Source organism: Panthera uncia (assembly GCF_023721935.1).
Source record: "Panthera uncia isolate 11264 chromosome C1 unlocalized genomic scaffold, Puncia_PCG_1.0 HiC_scaffold_4, whole genome shotgun sequence".
Lineage (NCBI taxonomy): Eukaryota > Metazoa > Chordata > Mammalia > Carnivora > Felidae > Panthera > Panthera uncia.
Window position 1 is genome coordinate 86,008,567 of NW_026057585.1, and position 27,762 is coordinate 86,036,328.

Genomic DNA, 27,762 nt, shown 5'->3' on the forward strand with positions numbered 1-27,762 from the left:
ACACACACACACACACACACACACACACACACACACACACACACACAAAAGCATGGCCTCTCTTGGGGCTCCCAGATACACACACACACACACAAGCATGGCCTCTCGGGGCTCCCAGATCCTCCTGCCAGGGACAGCTTGTCAGGCCCAACACGTGCTGCCGCGTAACAAATCCAGGGGCCAATACCAAGGAGGTCTGGGGTGGGCAGCAAGGTGCAAGAGCTGGGCAGGGAAAGAAATGACCCCATATTCTGACAGACTCTACAAACGCCACCCCACTCCTTGCCCAGGCCCTTCTGTCTTTGTGCTGATTCAAGTGCTTGGACAAGCAGATTCTGAGAAATGGTGTGTGTGTCTCCTGGGCTGGTGAAACCTGCTCCAACTGTGATCAGCGACTTGAGCTTAGCAAAGCCAGGCCTGGGAGGCACCTCTGATGGGCGCCCCGAGGGGTGACGTGGTGGGGGGGGGGGGGGGGGGAGGAAGGGAGACTGAGGACAGACTGCTGCTGACATGTCCCGACCCAGGGGTGAGAGTCAGGAAGAGGGTGACGCTTCCAGAGTTTGGTTTTGTTTCACCCTCCAAATTAGCATCAGTACTTCCATTAGCACGGAAGTCGGCAGCCAGACAGCTAGCAGGGCACGAAGGCTCAAGCCAGTTCTGTGTGGAAAGGCACCAGATGGTTTGTTATGAAACACATTTTGGTCAGAAAATAGCTGGGGTTTTTGGTTCCTGGGAGGACAACAAAACCAGAAAGGAGGTGCAAGCTGGGAGAAGGGAGGGTGAGAAGGCAACTTTGGCATGGGATCTGGTTCTAGTGTGCGCTCCACCCCTTCCACGTTTGGGGCCCATTTCCTTGCCTGTAAAACGGCGACCAGATAGTCCTGACCAAGTCTAGGTGTTGGGCTCCACGCACTGTCCCAGGGAGCATGGGGACTTGGGGCTCAGAGGAAACAGGAGGGGGGGCACACGCTCATCGCGGGGGGGGGGGGGGGGGGCGGGGGACGCCGACAGGGCAGTCACACAGAGATGATTTCCACTGTTGCAGTCAGACCCTGGGAACCTACGGGCAGCCAGACAGAAAGCTCTATGCCAACAGCACCATCGAGGAGCCCCTGGGGGCCACACCTGCCGTGTGTGCTTTAAAGTGCCAGCTACGCGTTGTCTTTGGTCAGGGGCTGCCCCTCTGTCTCTCAGAGCCCGGGGGGGGCCAGGGGCTCAGGCCCACACCTGCTGGGGCCCCGGCACAAGACTCGGGGCTCCCCTGAAGCCACAGGGCCCTCCTGTGCTCAAAGATGACAGCTTTCTGTAAGGCGTGGGGACGCCTCCAGGGAAATTTGGGTCCTTAGAAAAAGAGAAGGGACAAGAAATGCTTTGGTCACCGTCCTGATACCCACAGCAGAGCAGAGCTTTCTCAGGACAGGGCAGAAAGCTGGTTAAAACACTGCTCTTGTGCCTGATGCAAAACTGGCTTCTGAGGTGAACCAGGAGTCGCTGAATAAATATTCAAGGCATCCTTCAGTTCTTAGGATAAGAGTGTGACAAAAAAAAAAAAAAAAAAAAAAAACAACTTTTCCTTTCCCCCTGCTTGACCGGACGCGGCTTTGATTTGCAGGCCAACGGTGCTGCCAACCAGAAGAGGGTGGTTGGGGGCCCTGGAGCTGCCCCCCCACCCCCGCCACAAGAGGCTTTGGTCTGTCACGTGTCCCGCCAGCCCCGGGACCTCAGAAGCTGAAGAGGTCATCCTGCTCGGCGCCGCTGCTGTCAGGCTTGTCCCAGTCGACAGGTGAGAGGCACTGGGCGTAATGGATGTCCTGTGCTGTCAATCCAGTGTCCAGGACCTGAGGGTTCGTCCGAGACTGGGCAAGCCTGGAAGGCAGAGCTGTGTGAGCCGAGGGTCCCCGAAGGGGCTGGCGGGGCCTGAGCCAGGGTCAGAGTGAGAGGGCAGGGATGGGAGAAGGCCAGGACACCGGGGCCAGAAGGGAAACCCCAGGATGTCAGGAGAGGTGGAGCCTCTGACCGGAGTCTACCCTTGAGGGCTAATGGCTCAGAACACTGGGGGGGGCAGTGGCATTCCCGCCACGGAGAGAGGGGCTCCACACCCCTGGCTCCACCAGGAAAGGGCAGGGAAGGGCGTGCTGGCGAGGTCAGTGAGGGGCATGTGCGGGACGGAGGCGGTTCAACTAGGAGACTACTGGCTAGAACTGTGTTCAATACAGTGCTGTTCAAAACACAGACTTAAAAAGGAAGAGAACCCAAACATCCAAAGAACAGGGGGGAGTTAAGTAAATTACGACTCAGGTCCTTAGAAGCACATGAGGGAGTAGTGAACAAATGAGGTGTTTACAAGGAGTTGTTAACAGCCTGGGGAAACACTCCTGGTATGTCAACGTTAGGTGAAAATCGGGATCCCCAAATGCAAATACCATGAGCTGATCAATGCCAAAAAAAAAAAAAAAGAAAAAAGAAAAAGAAAAAAAAAGTGTATATGTATAGGATTAGCGTGAATTAAGCCCAAAAGTCTGGGCTGTGGGATTATAGGATGGTGTTCTTTCCTGTTTAATGCTCTGCTGATTTTTGAGGTTGTTAATAAAGGGCACATGATACTTAAGTAATCTGGAAAAAGCGAACGGAAGATTTTCTTAAAATGAGGGGGTTGCAGTCAGTTAGTGAAGTTAGTGAAGCAGGGAGGACAGTGAAAAGAATGCCTTTGCCTCCACGAAAGGGCCAACCGTGCTGACCCCCCCCCCCCCCACTCTTCCCTGGGCTGCGCCGAGGGGTATCTACCAGGCTCCAGCAGGAAGGGGCTGGGGAGGAAGCAGTGGGCTGCAGGGGGCTGCCCAGGGTCCCCAGGGAGACAGGGGGTCCTGACTGCCCAGGCCCAGTGCTCAGAACCCTGAGCTGCCCAGGCCTCTCTTCAGCCCAGCCTTCTCAGTGCCATGTCCCCAAGCTGAAGGTAGTCATGGCTACAGGGAGGGCCCCTGGGAAGATGGGGAAATGCCACCACCCTCAGGCAAGACCAAAATACCTCCTTGCTGTGCCTGACATCCCTCCTCTGTGTATCGCTCTACGGGCTTAATTAAGCATTGCCCCCTCCCTGCCCCTTTCCACAACTGCAGAACCTCTGGAGGGAACAAAGCCTGCAAAAAGCCAGGTTCTGAAGGCTACACCAGGTGCAGGGCGAGGAAATCAGCCTGAGCTGCGGAGTGTTCAGTTCAGCTCAGGCTGTGGTAGAGAAGCCACAAGGAATAGCTTTTGATTCAATAGCAGGAGCTTTTTAGCAGACACGGGCAACCCCGGATAGTGAGTTCCCCATCCCTGGAAGTATCCGAGTTGAGATTTTTGCTCTGGAGAAGATCAGAGTTCATGTTCTCAGACAGGCAAAGGACCCCGGAGAGCAGCCCACACCTCCTTCCCCAGCACGAGGAGCCCAGCTAACGTTACCTTGAAAATGCTTCATCCAGGCCGTCATCCAGCTCCTTGGGGAAAACAAAGCAGGAGATATGAACCCTCAGTGGGGGAACACATGCTCACAGCCAGGGTGTCCCAGCCCTGGATAAGCCACAGGGACTCTGGACACAAGCATAGGGGTCTGGCGGGTGCCTGGGGAAAGAGGCACAGGCAGACCCCCCACCTGGCGACTGCCACGTGCATCTCAACCCAGGGACTCAAACCCGGGATGCGGAACAGGAAAAAGAGCACAATTGGGTGGGAGTGACACCTTGGGCAAGTTGCAGCTCCTCTTTGGGACTCAGCTTTTCCTTCCGTAAAATGAGTGGGTTGGATTGGATGAGGTCTATGGCTTTCAAGTTCCAAGAGCAAGAGGGTAGGGAAGACGGTGTTCTTGCTTTCATCCACTTCCAAGAGCCATGCCAGAATTCCAAGCTCATGAGGGATTAAATGATGGCAGGAATCCCAGAGCCTAGGTGGGAAAACACTGGCAAGGGCTCCCTGCAGCCTCCCTGAGTGGATGGGTGGGTGCCAAGGGTGGATCCCAGGCAGCAGAGAACAGGTTCGAGGTGCCTACAGGTGGCCCCCAACAGGGACCAGGATATGAGTTTTCAAGTCTGCCAACATTCCAGATTCTTTAAAATTAAACAGACATGACAAAATAACGATTCTGCAATGGATTCTAGATGAGGAAAAGGACACGGGGAGGCGGTGGGGGGGGGGGGGGACACGTAGAGAAATGTGACTATGGCCTGTAGATTACGTAACACTATCAGATTGATGTTAATGATTTTGATCACTGTAACGCAGTGATGTTAGATGCTGACATTTGGAGAATTTGGATGAAGGGTGAACAGGAATGTTTTGTACTATTTTTACAACTTTTTTGTAGTTCTAAAATTATTTTCAGACGAAAAAAATTTTTCACTTTTGATAAAAAAAAAAAAACAACCCAGGTTCCTCTGGGAGACTCTGCAGGCAGAGGTCATCATCTTTATTGAAGGGATGAAAAAGTTGAGACACAGAGAGGTCAGGGGGCTTGCCTGGAGTCACAGAGCGAGTCAGAGGCCAACTGCTGACCGCCAGGCCTCAGACTCCTCCTTTATTTTATTTTATTTTTTTATTTTTTATTTTTTTTTAAATTTTTTTTTTCAACGTTTTTTTATTTATTTTTGGGACAGAGAGAGACAGAGCATGAACGGGGGAGGGGCAGAGAGAGAGGGAGACACAGAATCGGAAACAGGCTCCAGGCTCCGAGCCATCAGCCCAGAGCCTGACGTGGGGCTCGAACTCACAGACCGCGAGATCGTGACCTGGCTGAAGTCGGATGCTTAACCGACTGCGCCACCCAGGCGCCCCAGACTCCTCCTTTAGATGGTGGGGCGGGGACGGGTGTCAGGAGCAAACTGTGCCCACACCAAGAACAAGGGAGCCTTTAGCTGGTCCTGTGGTGGGCCGACTATGGACGCTCAGACCAAGAGGCCGGCCATTGTGAGGAGACAGCTGTGCTGGGAGCCAAGCCTGCTGGGGAGGCAGCCCCGAGTTCAAAGGGGACATTGTTTGCCCCCCACCCTGGGCCTGGGCGCTGCTGGGCTGGGTCTGGCCCGCCCAGAGGACTGAAGTCATGCGTGCCAGGGCCCAGGTCCTGGAGCAGCCTTAGGCCTCAACCAGGATCAGGCTGAGGCTCGCTGTGAGATCCCTATGGGGTCCCCAGGCCACATGACCACTCACCCAGACAACGCTGCTATTGTTCAAGGCTTGAGGCCTCGGTGCCTCATCCATGTTAGTGGTATTAGCGCTGACTGTGGACAGCGGGGCCTTGGCCGTCTCTTCCAAGTCCAGCAGGTTCCCAGTGGCAACCACTATGAGGGGTCCAGTCAGGTGTGTCAGTGGGAGGAACCGCCTGTTTCCAAGCCCCATCTCCCAGCCCGATCCTGGAGCCTCCTGGGCTGTTGTGGTCTTGACTCCCTCCTCAGGCATGGCCTTCCCAGGCCTATCAAGCAGACCACCCAGAGCCCCACCTGGGCACCTCCCGAAGCAGCTGGACGGTGAGAACCTCTACCCAACTAACATTTTAGGTTGAAACTTTTACATTCGCAACAGGTGTTAAGTTTTTTTTTAAGCGATCACATAATAAGATGTTAAATGTATACAGAGAGACGTATACATACATTTATATAGCTGCACAGGAACATATTTGCAAGAACATGCACCAAAATGAGCAATCTTCCCTTCTAACAACATGTTCTAATTTATCTATAATGAACATGTATTATTTATTTAACAATAAAACACAAATAAAAAACCAAGGGTTTGCCCCAGCCCAGGAGGGAGGGGGGCCCTCAGGATGAAGGGCAGACCCAGAGACATGCAGCTGATTCTGGCCCCACCCCCTGCCCAGGACTCACAGCTCTTCAACGATGGGGTGTTGTCACGGAGGCCCCCACCCAGGACGTCCCCTCCTTCTTGGCTGGCTTTCTCCCTCTTCTCCTTCTCTGTGGGACCAAGGCACAGGGCGTTGGAGCCCCACTCCCAGCACTCGCTGGGCAGGGGAGGTCTGCGGCCACTCTCAGGGGGCAGGCATTAGATCTCCAGCAGAGAGGAGAGAAACTCTGTAGACTTAATCCTCACAATCACCCTGGGGGCGGGGGGGGGGGGGGGGACAGCTGTTCCCATTTCTTCACAGGGGGAACAGGGACTCACAGAGGTGAAGGGACCTGTCCGAAGTCACCAACCAGGCAGCTGATGAAGTGGAGAGTCAGGCCTGGACTCCAGGGACTTTACCACCCACCCCACCCCCTCCCCCCCTCCCGCCAACTCCTCTCTACTCTGTCAGCTTCCCCAGCTCCACCCCCACCCACCACAGTGTCCCTGAACAAGGCTCACCTTCCTTGGACACCTGCCAAAACTCAAAGGCAACTTTGAAGGCCTGGGCTACCGTGAGGGTGACAGCCTGGGCCTGAAAAACAGGAAGCGGGGTGGGGGAGGGGTACAGGTCAGGCAGGTAACAGCAAGTGAGAAATGTAGGCCCGGAGGCTCCGCTCCTTCAAGGCTCTGAACTTCCAGACAGGCAAAAGCAGAGTCCTGGCCCCGCCCAGGTCACCAAAGCAGCCTGGGGTGTAATGAGGCCAGAACCACTCCAGGCAGCTGGGGGCCCCAGGTTCAGCACCTGTAGCCCAGCCACGGCTCCCACCTCTATTCCATTCCCAACCTTTGCAACGACTGCTCACCTCCACCTTTTCCCCTTCCCTTTGGGCTTCCCTATATTCAATTAACTAGGAGGCTTACTTCCTCCAAGAGCCCTCCCTAATTACCTGAGGACTTCACACAGAAACTGAGTCCTTGAAATTAGAGAACAGAAAAGCCAGAACTGGAAAGGGCCCAGTCACTGCCTGAATGAGCCACAGTCAGAAGCAAAGGTTACACTCTGGTTAGCCCTATGCTGGGTTGGAGGGACTTACAACTGGATCCCAAAAAAGGGAGGAGGAGGCTTGTACGTTGCCTGACAGGAGCAAAATGTCAATGTGTACCTGTGTCAGGGTACCAAAACCATTCAGCGCCATATACCTGTAAGAGGGGGCCACATCTTGGCCTTTCACCCCTGAGGAACTCCCATCCACCCCTTCGAACCCGACTCAGACGTCACCAGCTCTCTCAGGTCACCAGCACTGGTGCCCCACAGCTCCACCTACCTTTCTCTGGCATCATGCATATGGAAGTGTCACCAGTTCACATGCCTGTGTCACCCTATCTGGGCCGCTGCCCAAGGGCAAGAATCTAGTCTAAACACCCCTGATCCCCAGAGCAGGCCAAAGCCCTCCAGAGGTGCAACAGGCTGGCTGCACTCCATCTGCCCAAGGGGCAGGCCTCCTGAGGCCTCGCTTGGCCAGGACCTGCCCCAGCCCCTTCCTCTCTCTGCTTCCAGTTCAGGGTTAATCACAGCCTGGCTTCTGGGAGCGGGAGCCCCAGAGCTCAGCTGTAGCCGGAAGCGGCATCTAGTTTCTGTCTGACAGCCTGGGCCTAGGGAAGAAAGCACCAGATTCTTTCAAGTGCACAGGTTCAGGCCTAACCAGTCTCAGACCCACTCTCATACCATCCACCAGACAACTTGGTTTAACTGAGAAATGAAGCTGTGGCTACTTGCCTTCAAAACGCTTTTTTTTTTTTTTTTTTTTAATTTAAAATCCTTAAACAAGCTGACTGATCCATGCCAATTAAACTTCACGAAGTATAAAATCTCATTTGAATGTCTCCGTCATTTACATTTTTGATGGAAGTACTGGCGCTTTATGGCAAAAACCTCAATATGGTAATTAAGTATGAAACTCTTCACAGCTGTTTACAATTTAAGCTGTCACGTCTGAATCAAGTTTAATAGACCCAGTTACCATTGAGAATTGCCCATGAACTAAAAATATGGGCTGATTAGCAGCCAGAGTCAAATCACTATACAGCCAGGAAAGGGCTGGTCACCTAAGGTGGCAGGGAGATGGAAACACCCCAATTTTTGCCTCCAGGATATCTGCGGGCACAAACCTGATACTGTTTTTGCATAAATCAACTTGTTCATTTGCATACATCCCCGCCCTTTTGCCCTGAAATCCTGAGCTGTAAGTAAACCAAATATAACCCGAGATGCACATGTGTGCAGGTGGCTGCAAGCCCAGGCTGGGCAGGGACTGGGAGCGGGGTGGGCCCGGCTCTCTGGGGCAGCATTACAAGAAAGGACTGCTAGGGCCTGCCCACCCCCCAACCCCCGGGAGGCCTGCCTTCCCTCACTCCACAGGCTGTGAGCCCAGCCCTCCTCAGAATGCCTCTGGCCTGTGGCGTTCTTCTCACCAGGACTGGGTTCTAACACCCAGTGTTTCATGTCCCTGTCTCGTTCCCAGTAACCAGGCTGTTAGCTCCTTCAAGGGGCCAGGTCTATCTAGCTCAGGACCCCCCAGGATCCCAGATCCTAGCTTGGTACTCCCACCAAGTCGGGCCACGTGTCCCTTATGGCCCTGCTGCCCCAGAAGCATAAATCCTGCACAAAAGGATTACCCGAGGAATGCCAGTGCCCACGTGAGGGAGAGCAGCTCTGCCCCCCGCCTGCTCGGGGTAGAATCAGGGGGTGTCACCTTGCTTGCTGTCAGTCCACCTGCACTGTATTCCTGGGTCCCCCACCGAAGCCCTAACCCCACCTTCACTTCAGAACCCAGAGGCAGGCTGCAGTGCTGGCCGAGGCCTCCCAGCTGGGCAGATGGAAACATTTCCTTGTAGAGAAACTCAGCCTGCCCGTGCCTAACAGCAGTCACCGGGAGAGGGAGGCCTGGTGGCATGCTGCCCGAGCTAAGCTGAACCGGTGGGTGACCCAGAAAGGAACCCCTTCCCCCGACCCCGGGTGGCCACAGCTTCGCACTCATGCAGGCAGCCAGGCGAGAAAGAGTGGGGAGGTGGAGACTGTGGGCCGCCGGCCAAAAGCAATGAGGGCTATGTCAGCATCCAAATTCAAGTTCCCCCTGGCGGGCTGCCTCTGCTTTGCCACACCCCAGCTCCAGTGACATGAGAGTCTTCACCCACCAATCCTACCATTTAATTCTGCACCTGTCTTTGCACATGCTGCTTCCTGTGCTGGGGTGCACGCGGCCTTTCACCACCCTGACCCCCCTTCTCTTGGCTGGCAAACTCCCACTCATTACTCAGCTCTCAAAGCTCGATTCAAAATGTCTCCTGCTCTGGGAAGTCTTAGGGACCTCCAGTGAGACTTAAGAACCTCCACCCTAGAGCCACGCCCCCCAGTTACTGAATCCTGGCTCTTCCCCCCCAACCATCTTGTTGGTGTCTCCATGGCCGATCCCCTGGGGCCCCAGTGCCCACCACAGGGCTCAGCCCCGGGCCAGGCAGCAGTGCCGTCTGTGGAGTGACAAGTGACGCTTGTCAGCAGGTGGGCTGCAGAACCTGAGGCCCTCGTTTCACCTCTGCCTCCTTCTCAGATGTGTCCACTAAGCCCTGAGAATCTCAGCATTTCCAACGTGGCCAGGCTCCTGCCAGCTTGCGCTCGGCTGGGGCCTTAGGAGGGGCACAAGAACACCGCGTCTGCATCAGGTGGCCTGTACACTGCCCTGGGCTGGGCGGGCTGAGGGGCTTCCCCGAGGCTCCCTGAAGGGGGAAGGCCAGCTGGGGAAGGATGGGTACGCTGTGAACGAGCCAGTCAGCCCCTGGCACAGAGGACAACGTGCCGGGAAAAGTGAAGAGCCTGGGCCCAGGCGGCCCGCAGGAGCCGTTCCCTCTGCCGGATCAGGGCGCTGTTGTCAGCACCAAGCAGCGGGTAGGCTGTTTTCCTCAATAACTGGCCTCTTGGCCTGGGGCAGGGTGATTTTGTTCAGGCCTGTCTAAAGTCCTCTGGCCCGAGGGCAGGCCTCCCTTGAGCCGCTGGGCCAGCATCCGCTTTCTTTTGCCTCCGACCTTCCCTTCCCAGAGGAAGCCTCTGCAGCTCAGAGCCCCTCCGCACCAGGGTCCACATTCTGCAGCAGTGGCCGTGGGCCAGCTGCCCCAGCCCAGCGCCTGCTCTGGTCAGTGGAGAGGAAGAGACAAACAATGGAGACGTAATGAGCCTGTATTTTTAAGTCAGTGTGGCCTCATAAGAGACAAAGCCAAGAGTCACTGTGACAACAAGGCTGTCATGGGAGAAGCCACTGTAGCTCAGGGACCTGGGGCATCACGAGGCCTCGGGTGAGTGTCTGGCGACACTGAGTCTGCAGGAAAGAAACAAGGTGCACAAAAGAAAGGGGCCTTTCAGAACAATCCTGGAGGTCACTGAGGTGACCTCTTCATTCTGCTGATGGGCGGGCAGCCCACAGAAGGGCAGGGTCTTATCCACAGTCACACAGCACATCAGCCAGGATCAGACCCTAATCGGTCTTGTCCCATAGTGCTCCCTACACGAGACCTGTGAATCACAGCCCCAAAAGATGTCCATGTCTAATCCCTGGAACCTCTGAGTGCTACCTGGCACCACAAAAGGGACTTTACAGGTGTGACTGAGTGGAGGACTTTGAGATGGAGGGGGATTATCCTGGGGATTATCCAGGGCCCAATCGCAAGGGGCCTTGTAAGAGGGAGGCAGGAGGGTCAGAGCTAGAAACGGCAATGTGACAATGGAAGCAGGAGGGAGACTGGAAGGGGCTTCACCGCTGGCTCTCAGGTTGGAGAAGGGGCCCGGAACCAAGGAATGGTGGCCTCTAGAGACTAAAAAAGGCAAGGAAGTGTGTTCTTCCCTAGAGCCTCCAAAAGGAACACAACCCTGCCGACCCACTTAAGACTTCTGACCTCCAGAACTGTAGCAGAATAAATCCAGGTTGTTTTAAACCACTAAGTTTGTGACTTCTCACAACAGCAATAGGAAACTAATACTATATCTCAAGCAGGCCCTGATGCAGAGCAGGAAGCCTGAGGGGCACTTAAAGACTGTGATGTCCTTGACGAGTCCTGGATGAGAGGGGTAGGGGAGAGGATCCCGTCTCCTTGGCTCCAAGGACCACTGGGCATGGGGACTGGGGCTCTGGACTCTGTACACAGAGGTCAACGGAGGCCAACACTCAACGAGTAAATGTCAGGAACCTCCTCACAGAGCAGATGCTCAGACCTCAGGGGCCTCCAAAACGAAAGCCCCAACACCAAAGGTGGACACAGCCTGGCTGCTTGTCCCAAAGTTCAAGACAAATGCCCAGAGACCACTGAGGCCCCACCCATCTCAGCCGGACACGGCCAGGGAGTAGCCTGGAAACTGGGGCAGGGAGCTCGTGGCTCCTCACGGTCGCGCCGGGAGGGGAAGAACATGGGTTTGAACCCTCACTCTGCCCAGCTGGTTGTGTCATCTTCAGCAACAGCTGACCTCTGTGAGTCTGCTTCCTCATTAAAGATAAAAACAATAAAGACAGTAACAGCCGCCACCTCACAGAGGGTTAAACAAAAAGATCCCTTAAAGCCTACCACTGAAAGAGACACATCGTAGATGCGAAAAATAGCCATTTCCCTCCCCACTCTGGCTACAGCAAGCCAGGTCCCTTTGCCATTCCCGGGACCCTCTGATCACCATTCCCCAAGGACCAATTCCTACAAGACCCTGCACCCCCAGACCATACTACAGACCGCCCCCACCCAAATCTCAAATCCAATCACTCATGTTACAGAGAGGAAGGCGCCAGGGCACTCACTGGGGCCACGGGCCTGTCACCACCCACAGGCCAGGCTGACCGCCTAGGGCAGCCCGCTCTGACAGGGCTGTGGCCTTACTCAGTGCTCTCAGCATCGTCTTGGGGTCCCCGGGGATTTCACACTTCCTGTTAAGTGATGCCATCTTTGGGTCCTGCCTCCCCTACCACACAGAGCCCCCAAGGGCAGGGCTGCCAAGGCAAAGCTAAAGCCTGCCTAGGCCCAGCCTCTCCGCACTGACCATTTTCCGCTTGGTGCAGAGGAAGGCATGGCACTCGAGATTCTCGTTGTGCTGGCTCTGTGCGATGTACGCAAACACTTTGTCGTGCATCTTGTCTGCTGTGCAGTAGGAGATCCTGAAAGGCAAGTGGGAAGTGTCACCAAATCCCGGCATGGGGCCTGACCACACCCGGGATGCCCCATAGGGCATCTCCCCTGAGTCCCCCAGAGCCTGCTATCCCACTCCCTGAAGGTAAAACTCAGGAGATGTGGCCTTGACCTCTGGGCCTGGCATTCTGGGCCATTGATGGCATCGGGGGGCGGGGGGGGGGGGTACCCACGCTAGGCAGGAAGGAGCAGAAGGAAAGACTGAGGGCACCTCCCCCCGCCGCCCCCCACTGAGCCACACCTCAAAATGGTAATAGCTAAGCCCTTCTTTCTAGATATCACTTCATTTAATTCTCAGAGCTGCCCGAGATGGGCTCCATTATTATTCCCACTTTTCAGATGAGAAAACTGAAGCTTACGGTCTCAGACCACCAAGCTAGCGGCAGAGCTGAGATGTGCATTCACCTGAGGATTCCAGAGGCTGGAATCCTTCAGGGCTTGGGCTGACTAGACAGGGAAGGGGAAGCTGGACACTTCCCCGCCCACTGATGCCCTGCACCAGGCCTCCTCTCCTGCCCAGAGGTCGGAGGAGTTCTAGGTCCTCTCTCCCAGGGTGACTGAGACTGCTGGCAAATTCTCCCGGAGCTGTGAGCAGAGGCGGAGGAGCTGGGAGTAGCACGAGGGTGAGTGAAGACGGCCAGACCAGGAGCCCCATTGGGTCCAGGAGGAACACAGAGCAGCTCCCTCCTCTTGGAAAACCTGCCCCCCCCCCCCCCCCCCCCCAACCCCCAGTCTGCTGCCTCCCTGCTGGCTGCTCATCCTGAGAATCTCAATCTGAGAGGAACTGGCAGCCCAGAGGTGGGACAGGAGCTCAGCAGACTCTTTCCCCAGTGTGGCCCCAGCTTTAATCAGACATAGACATGGGGATCAGCACCATTAAGACCCCCAGGCCAGCAGCTCCCTCTTCTTTATCTCAGGGGATCAAGCTTCCTGCCACCTCCCCTGGGAGGCCTTCCCAGGTTTCCTCAGACAGGCCCCTTCTTCTCTGCCCTCTTGGGAAACACTCTAATCTCCTATTTCTTCCCCTCCATTCCCTCCTTGAGGGCAGAGGCTGAGGCCTCCCCTGGTTAAAGGAGGCAAGCAGAGTCAGAACGGTGAGAGGAAGACACCAGCCAGAAACTCTAAAGCCACACCCTCCAACACACCCACACCCTCAACGCCCCCAACACTGCTTATGCTCCAGCGGATGGAACCACCTGCTTGGAGACAAAGCAAGATGGAGGAATGCCTGGCAGCTGGGTGCCTGCCGGACAGAGCTCCAGCCTCGATGCTCCCAGCTCAGCTACTACCTCACCGTGGGGCCCTGGGCAATTCCCTGGGCCTCAGCTTCTCCATCTATAAAATGGACTGTCCCTTCCAGGGCTGAAATCCTACAACTGATCAGCCAAGAGAGGGAGTGGGAAGAGCTTGAGGTTCCAAGGGCTAGGCTCTGTCTCCTTGAGAATGGCCACCCCCCCTGCCCCCATACCATTTATACTCTGGCCTTGGACTCTGCCTTGAGGCCTCCCTGAATGCCTGGCCAGATGTCCAGAGCTGAGCGGCTATATTCACAGCGGAAGGAGAAGGGCAGCGACTCCACAGCCCTCTGCTCCAAGCCTGACTCAGCAGCATGCTTGCGGAAGGGGAGTGGGGAGGAGGGTCCTGGCCCTGGCTAGGCCTCAGCTGCCTGCTGCAACCAGCAATAATGACAGCAGCAGCTGCCTTTTAACCGAGCACCCACTGTGAGCCAGGGGCTGGGTACACAGCACTTCCTAACAGCACTGGGAGGTGGGATCTGGCTCCTCCCCCACATACACACAAGGAAACTGAGGCTCCAAGTTCACCCAGACAGGAAGTGCTGGTGCATGGATGCAGGAAGGGCACCCCACCCACCGCCCCAAGGCACAGAGCGAGGGTGGCCAATGCTGAGCATACCTGTAAATGGACACGTTCTCAATGAGCTGGTTGGTGATGTTGTCGGTCAGGATAATCCCCCGTGGTGACACCTTGAGAGTCACTTTCTGCAGCTTCTTCCCGCTGGCCTTTGCCTTGGGGCAGACATGGGTCAGAGAAGCCTGCCTGCCTCACTTGGGAGCTGCTCTTATGGGCTACACCTAGCTGGTCTAAGTCCCAGACCTGAGGCCCGTGTGAGGTCTCAGAGACAGCAGACAAACCGGGGAAGACATTAGTCAACAATGCTCTCTTCTACTAAACACAGGGACAACTGCTGTTCATTAAGTACCCACTGTCTGCCAGACACCGGAACTTGAGTCATCTTATAGGCAACAGAGCTCCCCGCCGAGGAGGAAATAAATGAACTCAGAGAGGTCAAGGGACCTGCCCAAGGACATACAGCTAGGAGGGACTTCAGGCTCTGAGTGCTGAGTGGGCTATCTCAACCCAGCAGGATCACTCCTGGGGACTCTCCACTCTACCCACTGCACCTGTGAGGGTCTGAGCTGAGGGGTCTGAGACCACCAAGGGAAGAGCATTTCTAGGCCACGTTTACTCAGGAGGGGGAGTAAGGGAGTGGGGAGATCTGGTCTCTGGTGGGCTACCCTGTCCCTCGGGCCACAGGGCAAGTGGTTGGGTGACAGCAACCTCCCCACTACTCCTTGCACTAAGTCACTAACCCTCAGGCAGGGGACCCGAGTTGGGGGGAGGGGAGACTAGGAGGGGCCATGGCCACAACAACGGGAGAGGAGGACACTGACCCTGACCCCACAAGCCCAGTGGCTCCTGTCTACCAGAGTCCCTAGGCCAGATGCAAGGGGACTCAGGGCAAGAACAGCTCAGACGCATCCAATCAGGGGAATGAGCAGGGGATGAGTGGCACCCCAGGAAGAAGCTGGCCCTTGGCTCACGGCTCCCCCACCCTGATCGGGGCTCACCGTGGCCACAATCCTCTTGACGGCAGCAGCCGACAGCTCCTCGCCCTTGGGCTGCTCCACCAGCGTCATGCCCAGGTACTTGAGGCTGAAGAGCATCCCCTCGAGCAGTGTCTCCCGAGTGTCCGTCCAGTTCTCTGGCAGCTCTGGGCAGGACGGGGACAGGCCTCAGACCCTGTCCTCCCGGCCCGCATTTCCTAGGAAGACCTAGCAAGGCGCACTGGGGTCGTCCATCTATCATTACTTTTTATCTATAATAAAGGAATAACCCACCAAGCACCGTGGCAAGAAGTCTTACGTAAAATATTCTCATTAATCCTTAGGACAACCTATGAGGTAGGACACTTTTATCATACCCACTTACAAAGACACTGAGGCCCAGGGAGGTGAAATCACCCAACCGAGTCCACTGAGCCAGCAAGTACAAGAGCCAAAATCGGAACCCGTATTTTCAAGTTCAAACTCTTTAACACAAACTTGCTGAGAGCAAACTATGCTATTTTCTTCCTGAATCTTTCATACAATCCTGTGAGATGGATTTTATCCTCACCTTACAGATTAGGAAACTGAGGCTCAGCGAGGCAAAGTCATCAGACAAAGTCCACGTACAGTGAGTAAAGGGCCGGAGTCAGAACAGAACTCAAACCTGGGTGGTTCCATGGCCCCAGCCTGCTCTGCATAGCCACAGAGAGGAAGAGAGGTGCGGTTGTGGTGGGGAGGGGGTGATTTCTCAAATGACATTGTATGAAGGCTGCCTGAATCAGCAAACCTGGGTTCAAGTCCAGAGCAGGGCACATGGGAGGGGTCCTCTGAAAACTCTACCCGCAACTGAGGTCAGGAAGGTTGGAAAAGGCCGGGGTGAGGCCAGCTCACTGGGTAGGGGAACAGACTGGGAGCGAGAACTGGAAAAGCCCCTACATAGCCCTACTCATGTGAGAGAGGACCCTGGTCAGACAGAGGAACAGGAGGGCAAGTGTGGTCTTCATGAGTGGTTTGAACCATCCCCAGGGTTCTTCCTTAGCAGCTCAGGCCCAGAGGCACGAGATCACTCAGCAGGGAAGTAATGAGGACAGAAGAGGAAGGAGGTTTCTAGGAATCTTTCCAAGCCCAATCAGCAGGACGAATGAACACTCCACGATCCTGTCAGTCAGCATCTCTGATGCTGCAATGGAGGAGGTATTATGATTTTACCCATTTTACAAATGAGAAAACTGTGAGCTCTTCAGCTCACACACAATCTAGGACAGGGCAGGATCCAGATAGGAATCAGTTTCCAGGGTCCACCACAGAGATGGCCAGGGCCAGCTTCTCTGGACTACTTTTTGGGAGAGGAGCTAGGACAATCCTGTGCCCTCCCCGCTCTTCCAGGGGCCCTCAGTGGCTCTGAAGGAAGAGCCATAGGAAGAAAGCTCAGGACTGGGCATCGCTGGTGCCAGGGCAGTGGGCCCCACCTACAAAGCACAGCAGGTTCCGGGGTTCCTGTGCTATGGGCCCAGCTGGAAGCACTGGGCCCTCTACCCTGTCTGGGCCCATGCTGCTCCTTACAACAACCGTCCTGGAGTTCTAGTCCTCCAGGGGCTCTGCCTCCTTCTCCACCAGCCAGACGGAGCCTTGTATACCCATATCTCTCTGGGTTTGATTTGAGCAGGCCACTGTCCCTTTCCGAGACTGCTTCCTCATGAAAAAGAATCCATGTGTGTTGAGGGAGGGTACAGGTATACCCAGTCCCCCTATTTGAGACCCAGGTGAGCAGGGACTTGCTGACTGGTCATCCAGAGCCTGGCATGCAGCTGGCACTCCGTATTTGCTGAGCGAAGAAATGACCTGGACAACTCCAAGTCTTCTTTCAGGCCTGCAGGGCCACCCTCAGCTCTGGGCCCTGGCCCACTGCCCTCCAACCTGTGCACTTGGGCCACCACCCCAACACGAGGCCCAGTCCCTGCTGAGAAGCCCCCAAAGTGACCTTATCCTCTGCTGTATCAACCATGAGGCCTATTTCATTTGATCTTCCAAAAAAGAATCAGAAAGTCCCTGAGGTGTCCCAGTCCTGCGTTGGGTGACGGGGGCCCTGGAGCAACTCAGACCCGAGACTTGTTCTTAAAGAAACCAAGAAAACCACCACATCGTCAGCGCAGAACAGAACTATCAAGTAACACAGGCAACAATAATAACAAAGCAGCTCCTACCATTACTTCTAACATTCACAGCTGCCTTGCAAGCAGGCATTCTTTCATTCCGGTTTCACAGAGGAAAGGGAGGCTCAGAGGACGAGTAATTTGTCACAATGGTTGACTCTCAAGTTCAAGCTCCTGACCATTAGCTGATACTAACTTCCCATGAGGCAAACTACCTTCATTTTAGCAAAAGGTTAGGAGGAAGTTCCTAGAGCCAGAGATATTTCCTCCCACAATTCCTAATTCCTTAGGCTTCCTCTCTGTGGGTACTCAGAACAGCACTTTCAACCCAACATGCATCTAAGCAAGAACGGCAAACTACATGTCACCATGCCTATCACTAGTGTCCTTGGCAGACATTGCCAATCAATTGCAGCTCTATTCCCTCTGATTTACAGGCTTTGGACTATTTCTCAATACAAGGCTCCAGGCAGGCAACACTAATCAATCAGGGGTGGCCTTGTTCATCTGCCTATCCACCCCTGCTCTACAGCAAACATCCTCGCTCCCCCCATTTGTATGTCCCTACTCTCCCATTTCCTCAGGCTCAGCCTTTCCTGGCCCCTCTCCAAAGCCACTTCCGCTCCTTCCATTCCAAAGGGTCAAAGCTTGCCAAGGTCACAGATGACCTTTTTGCTGTCAAAATATTCCCCAGTCCTCCCTGACCTCTGAAATGTTTGTCATAGTCTGCATTCTTCCTTCCCTGGCCTGACCCTTCCCCTATTCTATGGCCTCCTGCATGAGGAGGGCCCCAGTAGACTGGTTGCCACTCATCAGCCATGGAGACCCTTTGCCAGAACTCCTCACATGACAGATGATGAAGCTGAGGCCCAGAGAGGGATGGGACTTGTGCAAGATCACACAGCAAGTCAGAGCTTTCTCCCCCTACACCCCCACCCCCACCCCAAGCTCCTAATCTACTACAGGCAATTCTCACAATGACTACTGGGGAATGACAGTCTCCTCTCCCACAATATCCCTGCGTGCACAGACAGGCACATGCACACCCAACACAGAACACACACACGGAAGCTCCAACCATGTAGAACTTCTTCCTCCTGATGTAACATTTACTTTCCCACTCCTACGCCTTTGCTCAAGTTCCTTCTACCAGAAATGCCTTTCCCTTCGTTTGATTGAAACCCCTTGCATCCACCCTCATCCAGGAAGCCTTCCTTAAGGGCAAAGGCCTTAATCCTAGAATCCCAGTTCTGACATTGAGTGATCTTGAACGAATTAATTCCCTTCCCTGAGCCTCAGTTCTCTCATCCATACAATGGGGGTAACAATAGTCCCCAGCTCACAGGGCTGCTGTTTCCACCCTCTGGTGAAATAATAATGAAATTATTAAATGTAATGCGCTTAGCAGAGGGCCTGCCCATGGTCATACCTCCTGATGGGGCCTCATCCCTCCTGTCAGTGGGTTGCCTGTGCCTCTCTCGAGCGTGGACTTCCTTGTCCTCCTCCTACAGCCACATCACCCATAGCCAGCAGCTGTCTTCCATCTGCCTTCTTGAAAGACTTCCAGTCATGTCTGTCTCCCTCAGCAGCTGGAAACGGTGAACTCCTGGCTAATGTTGCTTGCTCTCCTTCGTCCTTGTCCCCGTTCCCATTATGCTGCCCTCCCAGGCCCAGCAAGATCCTCCTTCCCCTCTAAGGAGGGAACCCTGCTTCGGCTCCTGTACTACGTCTTTTTTTTGAATGTTTATTTTTGAGAGAGAGAGAGAGAGACAGAACACAAGCGGGGAAGGGGCAGTGAGACAGGGAGACACAGAATCAGAAGCAGGCTCCAGGCTCTGAGCTGTCAGCACAGAGCCCGATGCGGGGCTCGAACTCATGAACCATGAGATCATGACCTGAGCTGAAGTCTGACGTTCAACCCACTGAGCCACCCAGGCGCCCCCTAGGCTCCTGTACTTCTAGGTATGACTCATCTTTTCTTTTCTTTTTTTTTTTTTAATTTTTTTTTAACGTTTTATTTATTTTTGAGACAGAGAGAGACAGAGCATGAACGGGGGAGGGGCAGAGAGAGAGGGAGACACAGAATCGGAAGCAGGCTCCAGGCTCTGAGCCATCAGCCCAGAGCCCGACGCGGGGCTCGAACTCATGGACTGCGAGATCGTGACCTGAGCTGAAGTCGGACGCTTAACCGACTGAGCCACCCAGGCGCCCCTGATTCATCTTTTCAATATAAGGTCTCCCACACCCTCCCTGAAGAAACCAACACGTAAGAGCACTGGATAAAACAAACACAATTCATGCCTGCTCACCATCCAGAGACTAGAGGCCACATGCTCCTCCCTAGGAAGAGCCTGGGACTTCAGGAAGAACTCCCAGAGGCCCCTGGGCAAATACAGGCCTGAGTCCACAGCCCTGTTCCGGTCCTGGTTATTTTTGGCCCTGTGGTGGGTAATGACTGTGCTATTTTAACTTAGCAATTTTACAGATGACCCTGCTGTCAGAGTTGGCTGGGGATGGACCATATGCCCAGTTTTACTTGCGGCTGCAAACGTGTGCTCTTTCCTCATTAAGGTCCCCTGCCCAGGATTCAGAGCTGGGCGAGGGGACCCTGTGCCCCTTTTGCTGCCCAGGAGACCCAGCCTGGCTGGTGTCTGGAACATCAGAGCTACAGCCAAACCCAGGGGCCATGGGGAAATCTCGAAGGGCCTTGGCCTCCAGCCTCCTCCAGCCTGGTGGGGAGATGGCCTCAGAAGCCACAGAGTGACATCTCAGAAGGGGACTCAAGTTCTGCCATGACCTGGAATGCGGTTGCTTCTCTAGGCCATAGCCTTCTTGTCTGACAAATGGGTTCAGTCCCTCAAGAGCATCATTCAGAAACGGGTTCAGCATGTGAAAAGTGCCAGGCAAATTTCAGAAGTTGTTAAGATTATCCAAAGAAAATTATTAAATGATAATGGCACAAGCTCTCACTTCCTAGGCACCTCCTTAGTCTGTAAGAGAAAAGCATGCTGTCAAGGTTAAAACCATGCGGTCTGGAGATGGGCTGTGGGCTTCAGTCACGCCGCCTCCCTGGTCCTCAGTTTCCTCACTTAAAAACTGGGACAAGAACCATGTCCACCCTGTGGGGTTGCTGTGAGGATGAAATGAGTTCACATGCCAGGTGGGCTTAGAATCGTGCTTGGTACACACCGAGGGCCACTGAAGTGTGAGCTACTGTCATCACCACGGGTCAAGTGCAAAGAGCTTGGATGTGCACGTAGCCACCTGCAGTATTTTGTCAGGAGAGGCAAGGATATGCGGGACTCCCACTTCACAGGTAAAGCAGCTCAGAGGAGTCTGGCCATGACTCATAATTGACAGAGCTGGTCTTGGCCTCCCACAGTGCTGTGCACCCACTCCTGCAGCCCACCAAGCCCCTCCCTCCCCGGGCCACGCAGAGGTCAGAGGGGCGGGCATCGTGTCCTGCACGGCTGCCTGGACAGAGTGCCCTTCAGTGGGCAGGGGTGACCTGACTCCTGCAAGGCACACGTCCCTCCCTCGGCCACCAGACCTGTGAGAAGCAGGGCCCCAGCCTCCAGTTAAATGTCCCCTGCCCCTGCTGTTCCCTCTGGCTGGAATGCTATTCCCAGATTCCTCCCTCCTGTATTCTCATGTGTGCTCCAAGTCACCGTCTTGGAGAGGCCACCCCTGTCTGCACTAACACCGTCAGGGCCCCCCCTCTACCCCCTCCCTGGGTGCCGTTTCCACACATGTCACCTGACATGCCACCTCTCTGCCTACGGCTCTCTCTGGCTCCTGGAGGTGCCAATGCCCACGCAGACTGGGGCATGAAGGGCTTCCAGCCCCAGCACCCTGTGCCCACCCCTGCCGGGAACTGCCCCTCGGATGGAGTTCCCGAAGAGCACATTCTCCACTGCCTCCCAAAGCTCTCCACAGGATGGCACTCCAGTCACTCACGCTGGTGACTTATCCACTTTTTGGACTCTCTTCTCACTTCTCCTAAAGGTATTTCTTGAGATCTCTTCCCAGATAGATGGCTCGCACTCAGATCCTTCTCTCGGCATCTGCTTTCTAGAAGAAGCGGAGTGGTCATACCAGTCTACGGAAGCTGTCCCCGTTTCTGCAGTTCCTCGATCTTTCTTCATAGCGCCATCACTACTTATGACCATACCTTCCGTTTGCACCCTGGTCATTCTGTCTGCCTCCTCCAACAGACGGCAGCACGATGGGCCAACAGACTGGCTTATTCACCAGACTCCCCAGTACCTACCAGTGCATGACACATAGTCTGTGACCAATAAGTAATATGACTAGGGGGGGGTTATTTATAATATCTTTTATTGTAAATATTACAAGTAAGTACAAACAGATCTTCTGTCCCCCACATACTACCATAAACTAGCTTTACTGGAAACTGTGCCGCGTTTGGAGTTCTCTGAAAGCCTGGCACAACCCATGAAGAAGCAAGTCTGAGGGTCAGAGGATCTCTCTTGGAAAAAAGGGTATTGTGTGGCCAGGATAAGCCACCTTTCCAGGCAGCTGGAAGAAAGGAAAATCCCTGGCCAGGGACTGAGATCAAATATTCAATGCTCCCGAAGAGATGGGAAAAAGGCCATGTGTGGGAGAAGAAGAGTTCTCCTTCAAACTCAGGACTAGTTGGGAGACAGAGGGCCATGAGGTTCACAGCAGAAAAAAAAAAAAAAAAAAAAAAAAGCCTGGGGTTTTAGCTTGCTGGGACCTCAAGCAAACTGCCTCCCTTCTTTGGGCTTCAGTTTCTCCACAAATAAAACAATGATCATGCTAATCCCAGCTGAGGATCTTGAGGGGGCAGGAGCAAGTCACAGCTGATAGCAGGTGTCAAGTCTATCCTTAACCCCACTGGCTTCAGTTTGGCCCCAAAAGTCAACCACAGGGCTCTGGCCTTGAGGGATGGGCCCAGGGCCTGTCTGGAACACCACCCCAGGCCAGGCTACCCCAGCACCTCCACCCCAGACACACCCCACAGCCTCCCTCTCTACCCTGTGGCCACCACTGTTCTCAGAGACTGTCAGCACAACCTGGGGTGGCACCTGCCCCAGGAGGCACAGTGATAAGACCCCTGGGCTGGGAAATTTGGAGGGCTGCCTCTAGGAAGCTGTGTTGGAGCCTGAGGCTCAGGTTTTTTGTTTTTTTTTTTTTTATCTCTGACAGGGGTGACGGGGGATGTCTGATAAGAATCCCTGCTCTATCACCTGACATGAGCGAATGAAATAACAGAAGCAAAAACACTGTGTAAAACATAAAGTGACAAAAGCAGTTGTTGTTATTTTATTGAATTCTTTTGCCATTCCAGGCAAGCACTATTTCATTTAAGACACACACACACACACACACACACACACACACACACACCCCAGCTGGGTACTACTGTTATGGACAATTTACAGATAAGGAAACTGACACTTAATAACGGGGGACAGGGGAAGATCCCACCCAGATCATTCTGGGTCCAGAAGGCTCAGAACAGCACTCTGGGGGTCTGCAGGGGACAGGAGTTCTCCTCTCCTTTCCTCTGCAGGTGTAGATGGGCTCTGAGCCCCCAAAACTTATTCCACCAGAGCAACAGTCCTGTTGAGGGTCCACATGACAAGAAAGGCAAGTGTGGGACAGAAGGAAACCACCAATTAGGTGCCAGGAGGAAGCATTATCAGTGACTTTCTCAACACCCCTGTCAGGTTAGAATTTTCATCCCCATTTTGCAGGCGAAGAAACAGAGTCAGAAAGGAAAATGACTTGTCCAAGATCAGAGCAGCAGGAAAAACTCTTCCACCATCCAAGGTGGCTACCTCTCCCCTTTCCCCAGAATCAAAGAGGCCTCTAAGTGTTCTTCCCTTACCCAGCACCCCGTCCCTCTCCCATCCCAGGAAAAAAACTGTAGGGTTCCCCCGCTGAAACAAACCATTATTCTCAGAAGTCCTAGTCAAATCCCATAAATATTTAAAGGGGCTGTTTGGGAGGCCAATAAGGGTGGGAGAGGGTGCATCCCTGGCCTGGCCCGGACCAGCCCTAATGGATCTCTGACCCTACCCCTACCAGCGGTCACCAGCCCATGTTCTGAACGCCAGTCTCCGTTTAGGGGGTGGCCACAACTGGAACCGCAGAGTGGGGGCAAGAGGGAGGGGCAGGGCGGGTTCTCTAGGCCCAGACACGCTGGCACTCGTGGTTCGAGGGAACTCGGGCTCCCCTGGCGGAGCCCTGGAAAGAAAAGGAAGCGGGGTGGGGTGCAACTGTACTGTCAGTGGTTTCTAGGTGCAGGGAGAAGCCCAGGTGTTTGACAGGAGGGTGGGAGGGTACGGAAGTCCTGCTTTGGCTCCATATCTACCGGGAAGGCCTGTGTGACCCCAGGCAACCCACGCTCTTTCTCCTGGACAGTAAAGAAGGACTCGGGCTGGGTTTCTCAGGCCTCAGGGGAAGGTGCCAGGTGACGGGTTCCCCGAGAGTAATTCGAGACGAGGAGAGGAGTGGGGGACGGCCTCCCGGCCTCCCAGACGCCCCCGAGAGAGGGTGGCGGCGAGCCTGCCATTCGCCTGGGCGCCGCGGGACTTCGGAGGCCCGAGAGGGAAAGTGTGAGAGAAAACAGGTTTCAAAACCAGCCAGAACGTGGGAAGAGGAGGGGACGCAAGGGTCTGGACGGCTCGGTGTGTGCTACGTCCTGAGACCCCAGGCTGAGCCTCGCCCCCAACCTCAAGTAGGTACCTGCGAACCCCCGCTCACACCTGAGTCGGTTTCTGGGCGTCTAAAGACAACCTCAAGGGCTGGACTGCGGGGAGGGGGCACGTGGCCGCCCGCCGGCCGCGCACCCAGCGGCTGGGGCGCAGGGTGCGGGCATCTCCCCTAAGCCCCGGTGCCCACTCCTCCTGCCCCAGGCACCGACGCTGAGCTCCGGTCTCCCCTCAGCTGCCCCGGGCGGCGAGGGGGTCAGGTGCCGGAGGTCGCGCAGGTCTCTTCGCCTCACCTGCGGCCCCTCCGACTGCCGCTTGCACCTGGGGATCCCGAGCTCCGCGCTCTCCCCCGGCTTCTGCCCCTCCTCCCCAGCCGCACAGAGCGGGCACAGGAGTGGGAGCACAACTTGACCCCGGGCGACCCCCCCCCCCCCCCCCCCCGCCCCCCCCGGCCCCCCGGGCCCCCGGGCGGGCAGCGCCCCCCCCCCCGCCCCCCGCGGGAGGCCGGCCCGCGCGGCCCGAGCCCCCCCCCCCAACCCCGGCCCCCGCCCGGCCCGGCGGACGCGCACACACTCACTCCGATGCCGGCCGCCGCCCCCCCAGCTCTGCTTGGCGAGGCTGGGGCTCCGGATCAGCGCCCGCCCCGCGGACTTGAGCGCGTCCATGGCCGCTCCGGCCGCCGCCGCCAAAACTCCGTCAGGGAAAACTTTCCGCCGGGGCCGCGCGGCGCGCGGGCTTCGCGCTCCTCCCCCCGCGGCGCTAGGGCCGCGCAGGCGTCCGACGGGGCGGGGCGATGGTCGGCTAGGCCCCGCCCCTGGGCCCGCCCCCGACGGCCCTGCCTCGCCACGCCTGGCCCGGCTCCTGCTCTCTCCTCCCCGAGGCTGTCCCGGTGAAGGGCGCCATTGAGGTAGGGAGCCTAAAGCCCAAGACGCCCCCTGTTTTCTTCCCTCTTCCAATCCCCTTATTCCTAGGATTTCTAAGCAGCCCAGCTGAAAGGTAGTTGGGGGCCATTTTACAGATGGGTAGACTTAGGGTGGGAAAGAAGAGTCTTGTCCGAGGCTTAGGAGAGTTGGGGTATTAGAACTTTGCTGAGTACTGCGCAGGACTATAAAAGTTTGCCTTAGTAAGACCAGTTGGGGATTTTACTCCTCCAACAGCACCCAGGATGCTCTCTGGCACCACCTGGGCATCTGGGCTGTCCCACCCCACCCCCCAGGTAGTGATACGACCTGGGTGTTATGCTCTGACACTGACTTGCTGTGTTACCTTAGGCAATTTCTTCCCCCCCCCCCCCCCCACTATGTCTTCATCTTTATCTGTCAAAGGAAATGGGATCCTATTTCTAGCCATCCTTCCAACCTGGAAGGGCCAGGTGCCGCATGACCTTGACCCAGACCCTGCCATGGTTACTAGGAGGCATTTTGAGGGGAGTGTGGATTCTAGAATTCCTCAAGCACAGATGTTCTAAGGCTAGGATTTAGGATTCTCTCTAGGATCCTATGCCTTCCCGTTACGCTTTGTGGAAGGGAGTCAAAAGAGAGCACTTGTCTTCATGCCACAGCCTTGCTCCTTCTGGATGGGGATGCTTCAGCAAGGTGAACTTCAGCCTCTAGGACTGCTCCTCGCACAGAAGACAGGAGTCCTGTTCCTGTGTTGAGGGGGAAATGGGGCTGTGCTATCCCCAGCTGGGTAGTGAGGCCCCACTGACATTCCTCTCTCAGAGTATAAACCAAGTGCTTTTTCAGCCATTCTGTCTCATTCTGTCCCAGGCTCATGGGGATTTGAACCTGGCTTTTCTTCATTTGGTGGTTGTGAACTCACCTTTCCGAGCATCATCTGTAAAAGGGACAACAACACCTATTCCACAGGGCTGCCGGTAAGAATTAAAAACTTGAGTTGGAAAGGCAGACACCTTTTCTTGAGAACTGACCTATGAAGTTGCCTCCTCCAGAAAGCCTTCCCTGACTGCTATCTAGTAGGCTTCTCCCTTTGGGATCTCACAGGCCTGAGCTCTCAGCATTGCAAGTGTTTCTGCTGCCTGTTTCTACTCTTGTTGCCTCCACTAGACTCTAGATCCTTCAAGGGCAGTGCGTTTTTCGGATTCATTCCTGAATGCCTAGCAAGGGGTCCAAATGGAGTTGGATTAGAGTCAGTGTTCCTTCCTGTCTTCTTCCCTCCCTCCCTCTATCTTTTTTACCGTATGAGGCTGTCTTCTCCCCAAAGGGCTGTGGCAATGGGTAGTTAGGTCCTCAGGGCAGAGGCCCCCAGCTCTCTTACCCTGAGCCAGCTAGGTTCCGGGGCAGCAGAGAGAGCATTCTGGAGCCTGAAGGAAAAGCAGTCACCCAGGGCTGGCAGGTGAAGGGCAGCTGGTGGTGTCCAGCTGGCAGGGGGCACCATATGGGCCTAGCAAGCAGGCGGGCCTGGGAACGCTGAGACTGCAGCGAAGGCTGTTTCCAGGGCCATCGCATCGTCCCGGAGGTGGCTTGCTGGGAGCTGTCAGCCATGAATCCCCCGCAGAGGGGCAGCCGGCTCGTGCCCCTTCTGCCAATCCAGGAACAGAAGCAGAAACAGAAGGTCAGAGCGGCAAGGGGCCTCCTCTGAGGTCACCGTGTCCAAACCCTCATTTCGCAGGTAAGGAGCCTGAGGCCTAGGGAAGGGCAGGGACTTGCCCAAGGACACACAGCAAGCCAGCATCGGAAGCCAAGTCTCTTGCTTCACAGCTTGGATGCTTATAAAAACCGAGAGGGAGCAGAGAAGTCTTGAAAATATACCGGTATTCAAGGAGGGGTTTTAAGGCGATTTTTTTATTCTTTTCTTTTTGCTCATGTGATCTAACTTTGTAAAAATTTTTTGCAGTGGTCGTATAGCCTTTAGCAATCAGAAAGAAAAATAGAAGCTCCTGGGTGGCTCAGTCGGTTAAGCATCTGACTCTTGATTTCAGCTCAGGTCACAATCTCCCGATTCCTGGGTTCAAGCCCTGAGTAGGTCTCCTCACTGACGGTGTAGCACCTGCTTGGGATTTTCTCTCCATCTCCCTCTGCCCCTCCCTGGTCACTCTCTGTCTCTCAAAATAAATAAATAAACTTTAAAAAAAAGAGAGAAAGAAAATAAATAAAAGGGAGGGAAAAGCTACCTGTGGTTATAACTGGCTTTTGTCTTTAGGAAAAGGGTGCCAGGATTGTAATCTTACTGTTTTCTCCGCCCTGGGCCCTTTTGGGACCCCAGATGAGATAGTGGGTGCCAGGGAGGGCTCCCTCCCTGGGAGGGCTCTCAGCTTCTCTCCAGCTATCACTCGGACTTGCACTGGGACCAAGACAGAAGCCTAGCCTACGTCAGGAGCCCCGATTTCCTCCAGTGATCTGTCCTCCCTCCTTGCCTGAGCCAGTCCCTTTACCTGGCTTGGCCTTAGTTTTTCCATCTGTAAAATGGGAGTCTTTACAGCAGAGTGTATTTTCTTTTCCCCCACCAGCAGAGCACAGTAGTTAAACACATGGATACTGGCGCCCGGGATCCTGTCTCCCCCGCTTCTTTACTTCGTGACCTTAAGTAAGTCACTTAAATTCCACGGACTTCAGTTTCCTCATCTGTAAAGTGGGGATTATACCTCATGGATTAGTGTAGGGATTAAAAGAGTTAAAGTTTGGAACGTATTTAGAATTATGCCTGGCCTATAATGAGTGCTATATATATTGTATATTTTAATAAAATCGGAGTCACTCTCCTGACTGGCTGGATAGTAAAGGTGGAATGACTGTTCTTATCATGGTTCTTGACTGGCCCCCAGGGAAGGGAGCCCTCCTGGGTTTGGGACCTGGCCCAGTCCGAGCTGCGGGTCGTCCAGCCTCACCCCAGAGCCCCCACCCCCTCTCCCGACTGGAGAGGTAGGACTTCCCCCTCCACCTCAGGCCCAGGTCTGAGACAGCCCTCTCCCCGGGAATCGGAGGGAACTTGGGTTACTGATGAGTCAGGAGCCCACACATTCCTCCTGAGACTTGGTTCTGACTTTTCACCTGACCTGCCTCCTGTGTC

General features: G+C 55.0%; 1 protein-coding gene and 1 long non-coding RNA gene across 3 annotated transcripts in view; one reads left to right on the forward strand and one right to left on the reverse strand.

Annotated features, from left to right (window-relative positions):
• The window catches only part of LDLRAP1 (low density lipoprotein receptor adaptor protein 1), a 24,488-nt gene extending 11 nt beyond the window's left edge, over positions 1 to 24,477 (reverse strand). The window contains exons 1-9 of one of the 2 annotated variants that reach the window (XM_049617767.1): positions 24,311 to 24,477; positions 14,901 to 15,043; positions 13,945 to 14,057; positions 11,885 to 11,999; positions 6,334 to 6,406; positions 5,856 to 5,942; positions 5,179 to 5,309; positions 3,442 to 3,473; positions 1 to 1,866 (exon numbers count right to left, since the gene is read on the reverse strand). The exon at positions 1 to 1,866 is cut by the window's left edge and continues 11 nt beyond it. In XM_049617767.1, the coding sequence (XP_049473724.1) occupies positions 1,722 to 1,866; positions 3,442 to 3,473; positions 5,179 to 5,309; positions 5,856 to 5,942; positions 6,334 to 6,406; positions 11,885 to 11,999; positions 13,945 to 14,057; positions 14,901 to 15,043; positions 24,311 to 24,398 (927 nt within the window). In that variant the 5' untranslated portion in view covers positions 24,399 to 24,477 and the 3' untranslated portion in view covers positions 1 to 1,721. Of the gene's footprint in view, positions 1,867 to 3,441; positions 3,477 to 5,178; positions 5,310 to 5,855; positions 5,943 to 6,333; positions 6,407 to 11,884; positions 12,000 to 13,944; positions 14,058 to 14,900; positions 15,044 to 24,310 lie in introns of both variants that reach the window. The other variant, XM_049617766.1, reaches the window with a different exon arrangement.
• Positions 24,478 to 24,552: 75 nt separating this feature from the next.
• Positions 24,553 to 27,521, forward strand: LOC125912934 (uncharacterized). The gene is made up of 4 exons (XR_007454876.1): positions 24,553 to 24,640; positions 25,503 to 25,609; positions 26,191 to 26,364; positions 27,203 to 27,521. It is a non-coding gene; the product is annotated as an uncharacterized LOC125912934 (long non-coding RNA).
• Positions 27,522 to 27,762: the final 241 nt, after the last annotated feature.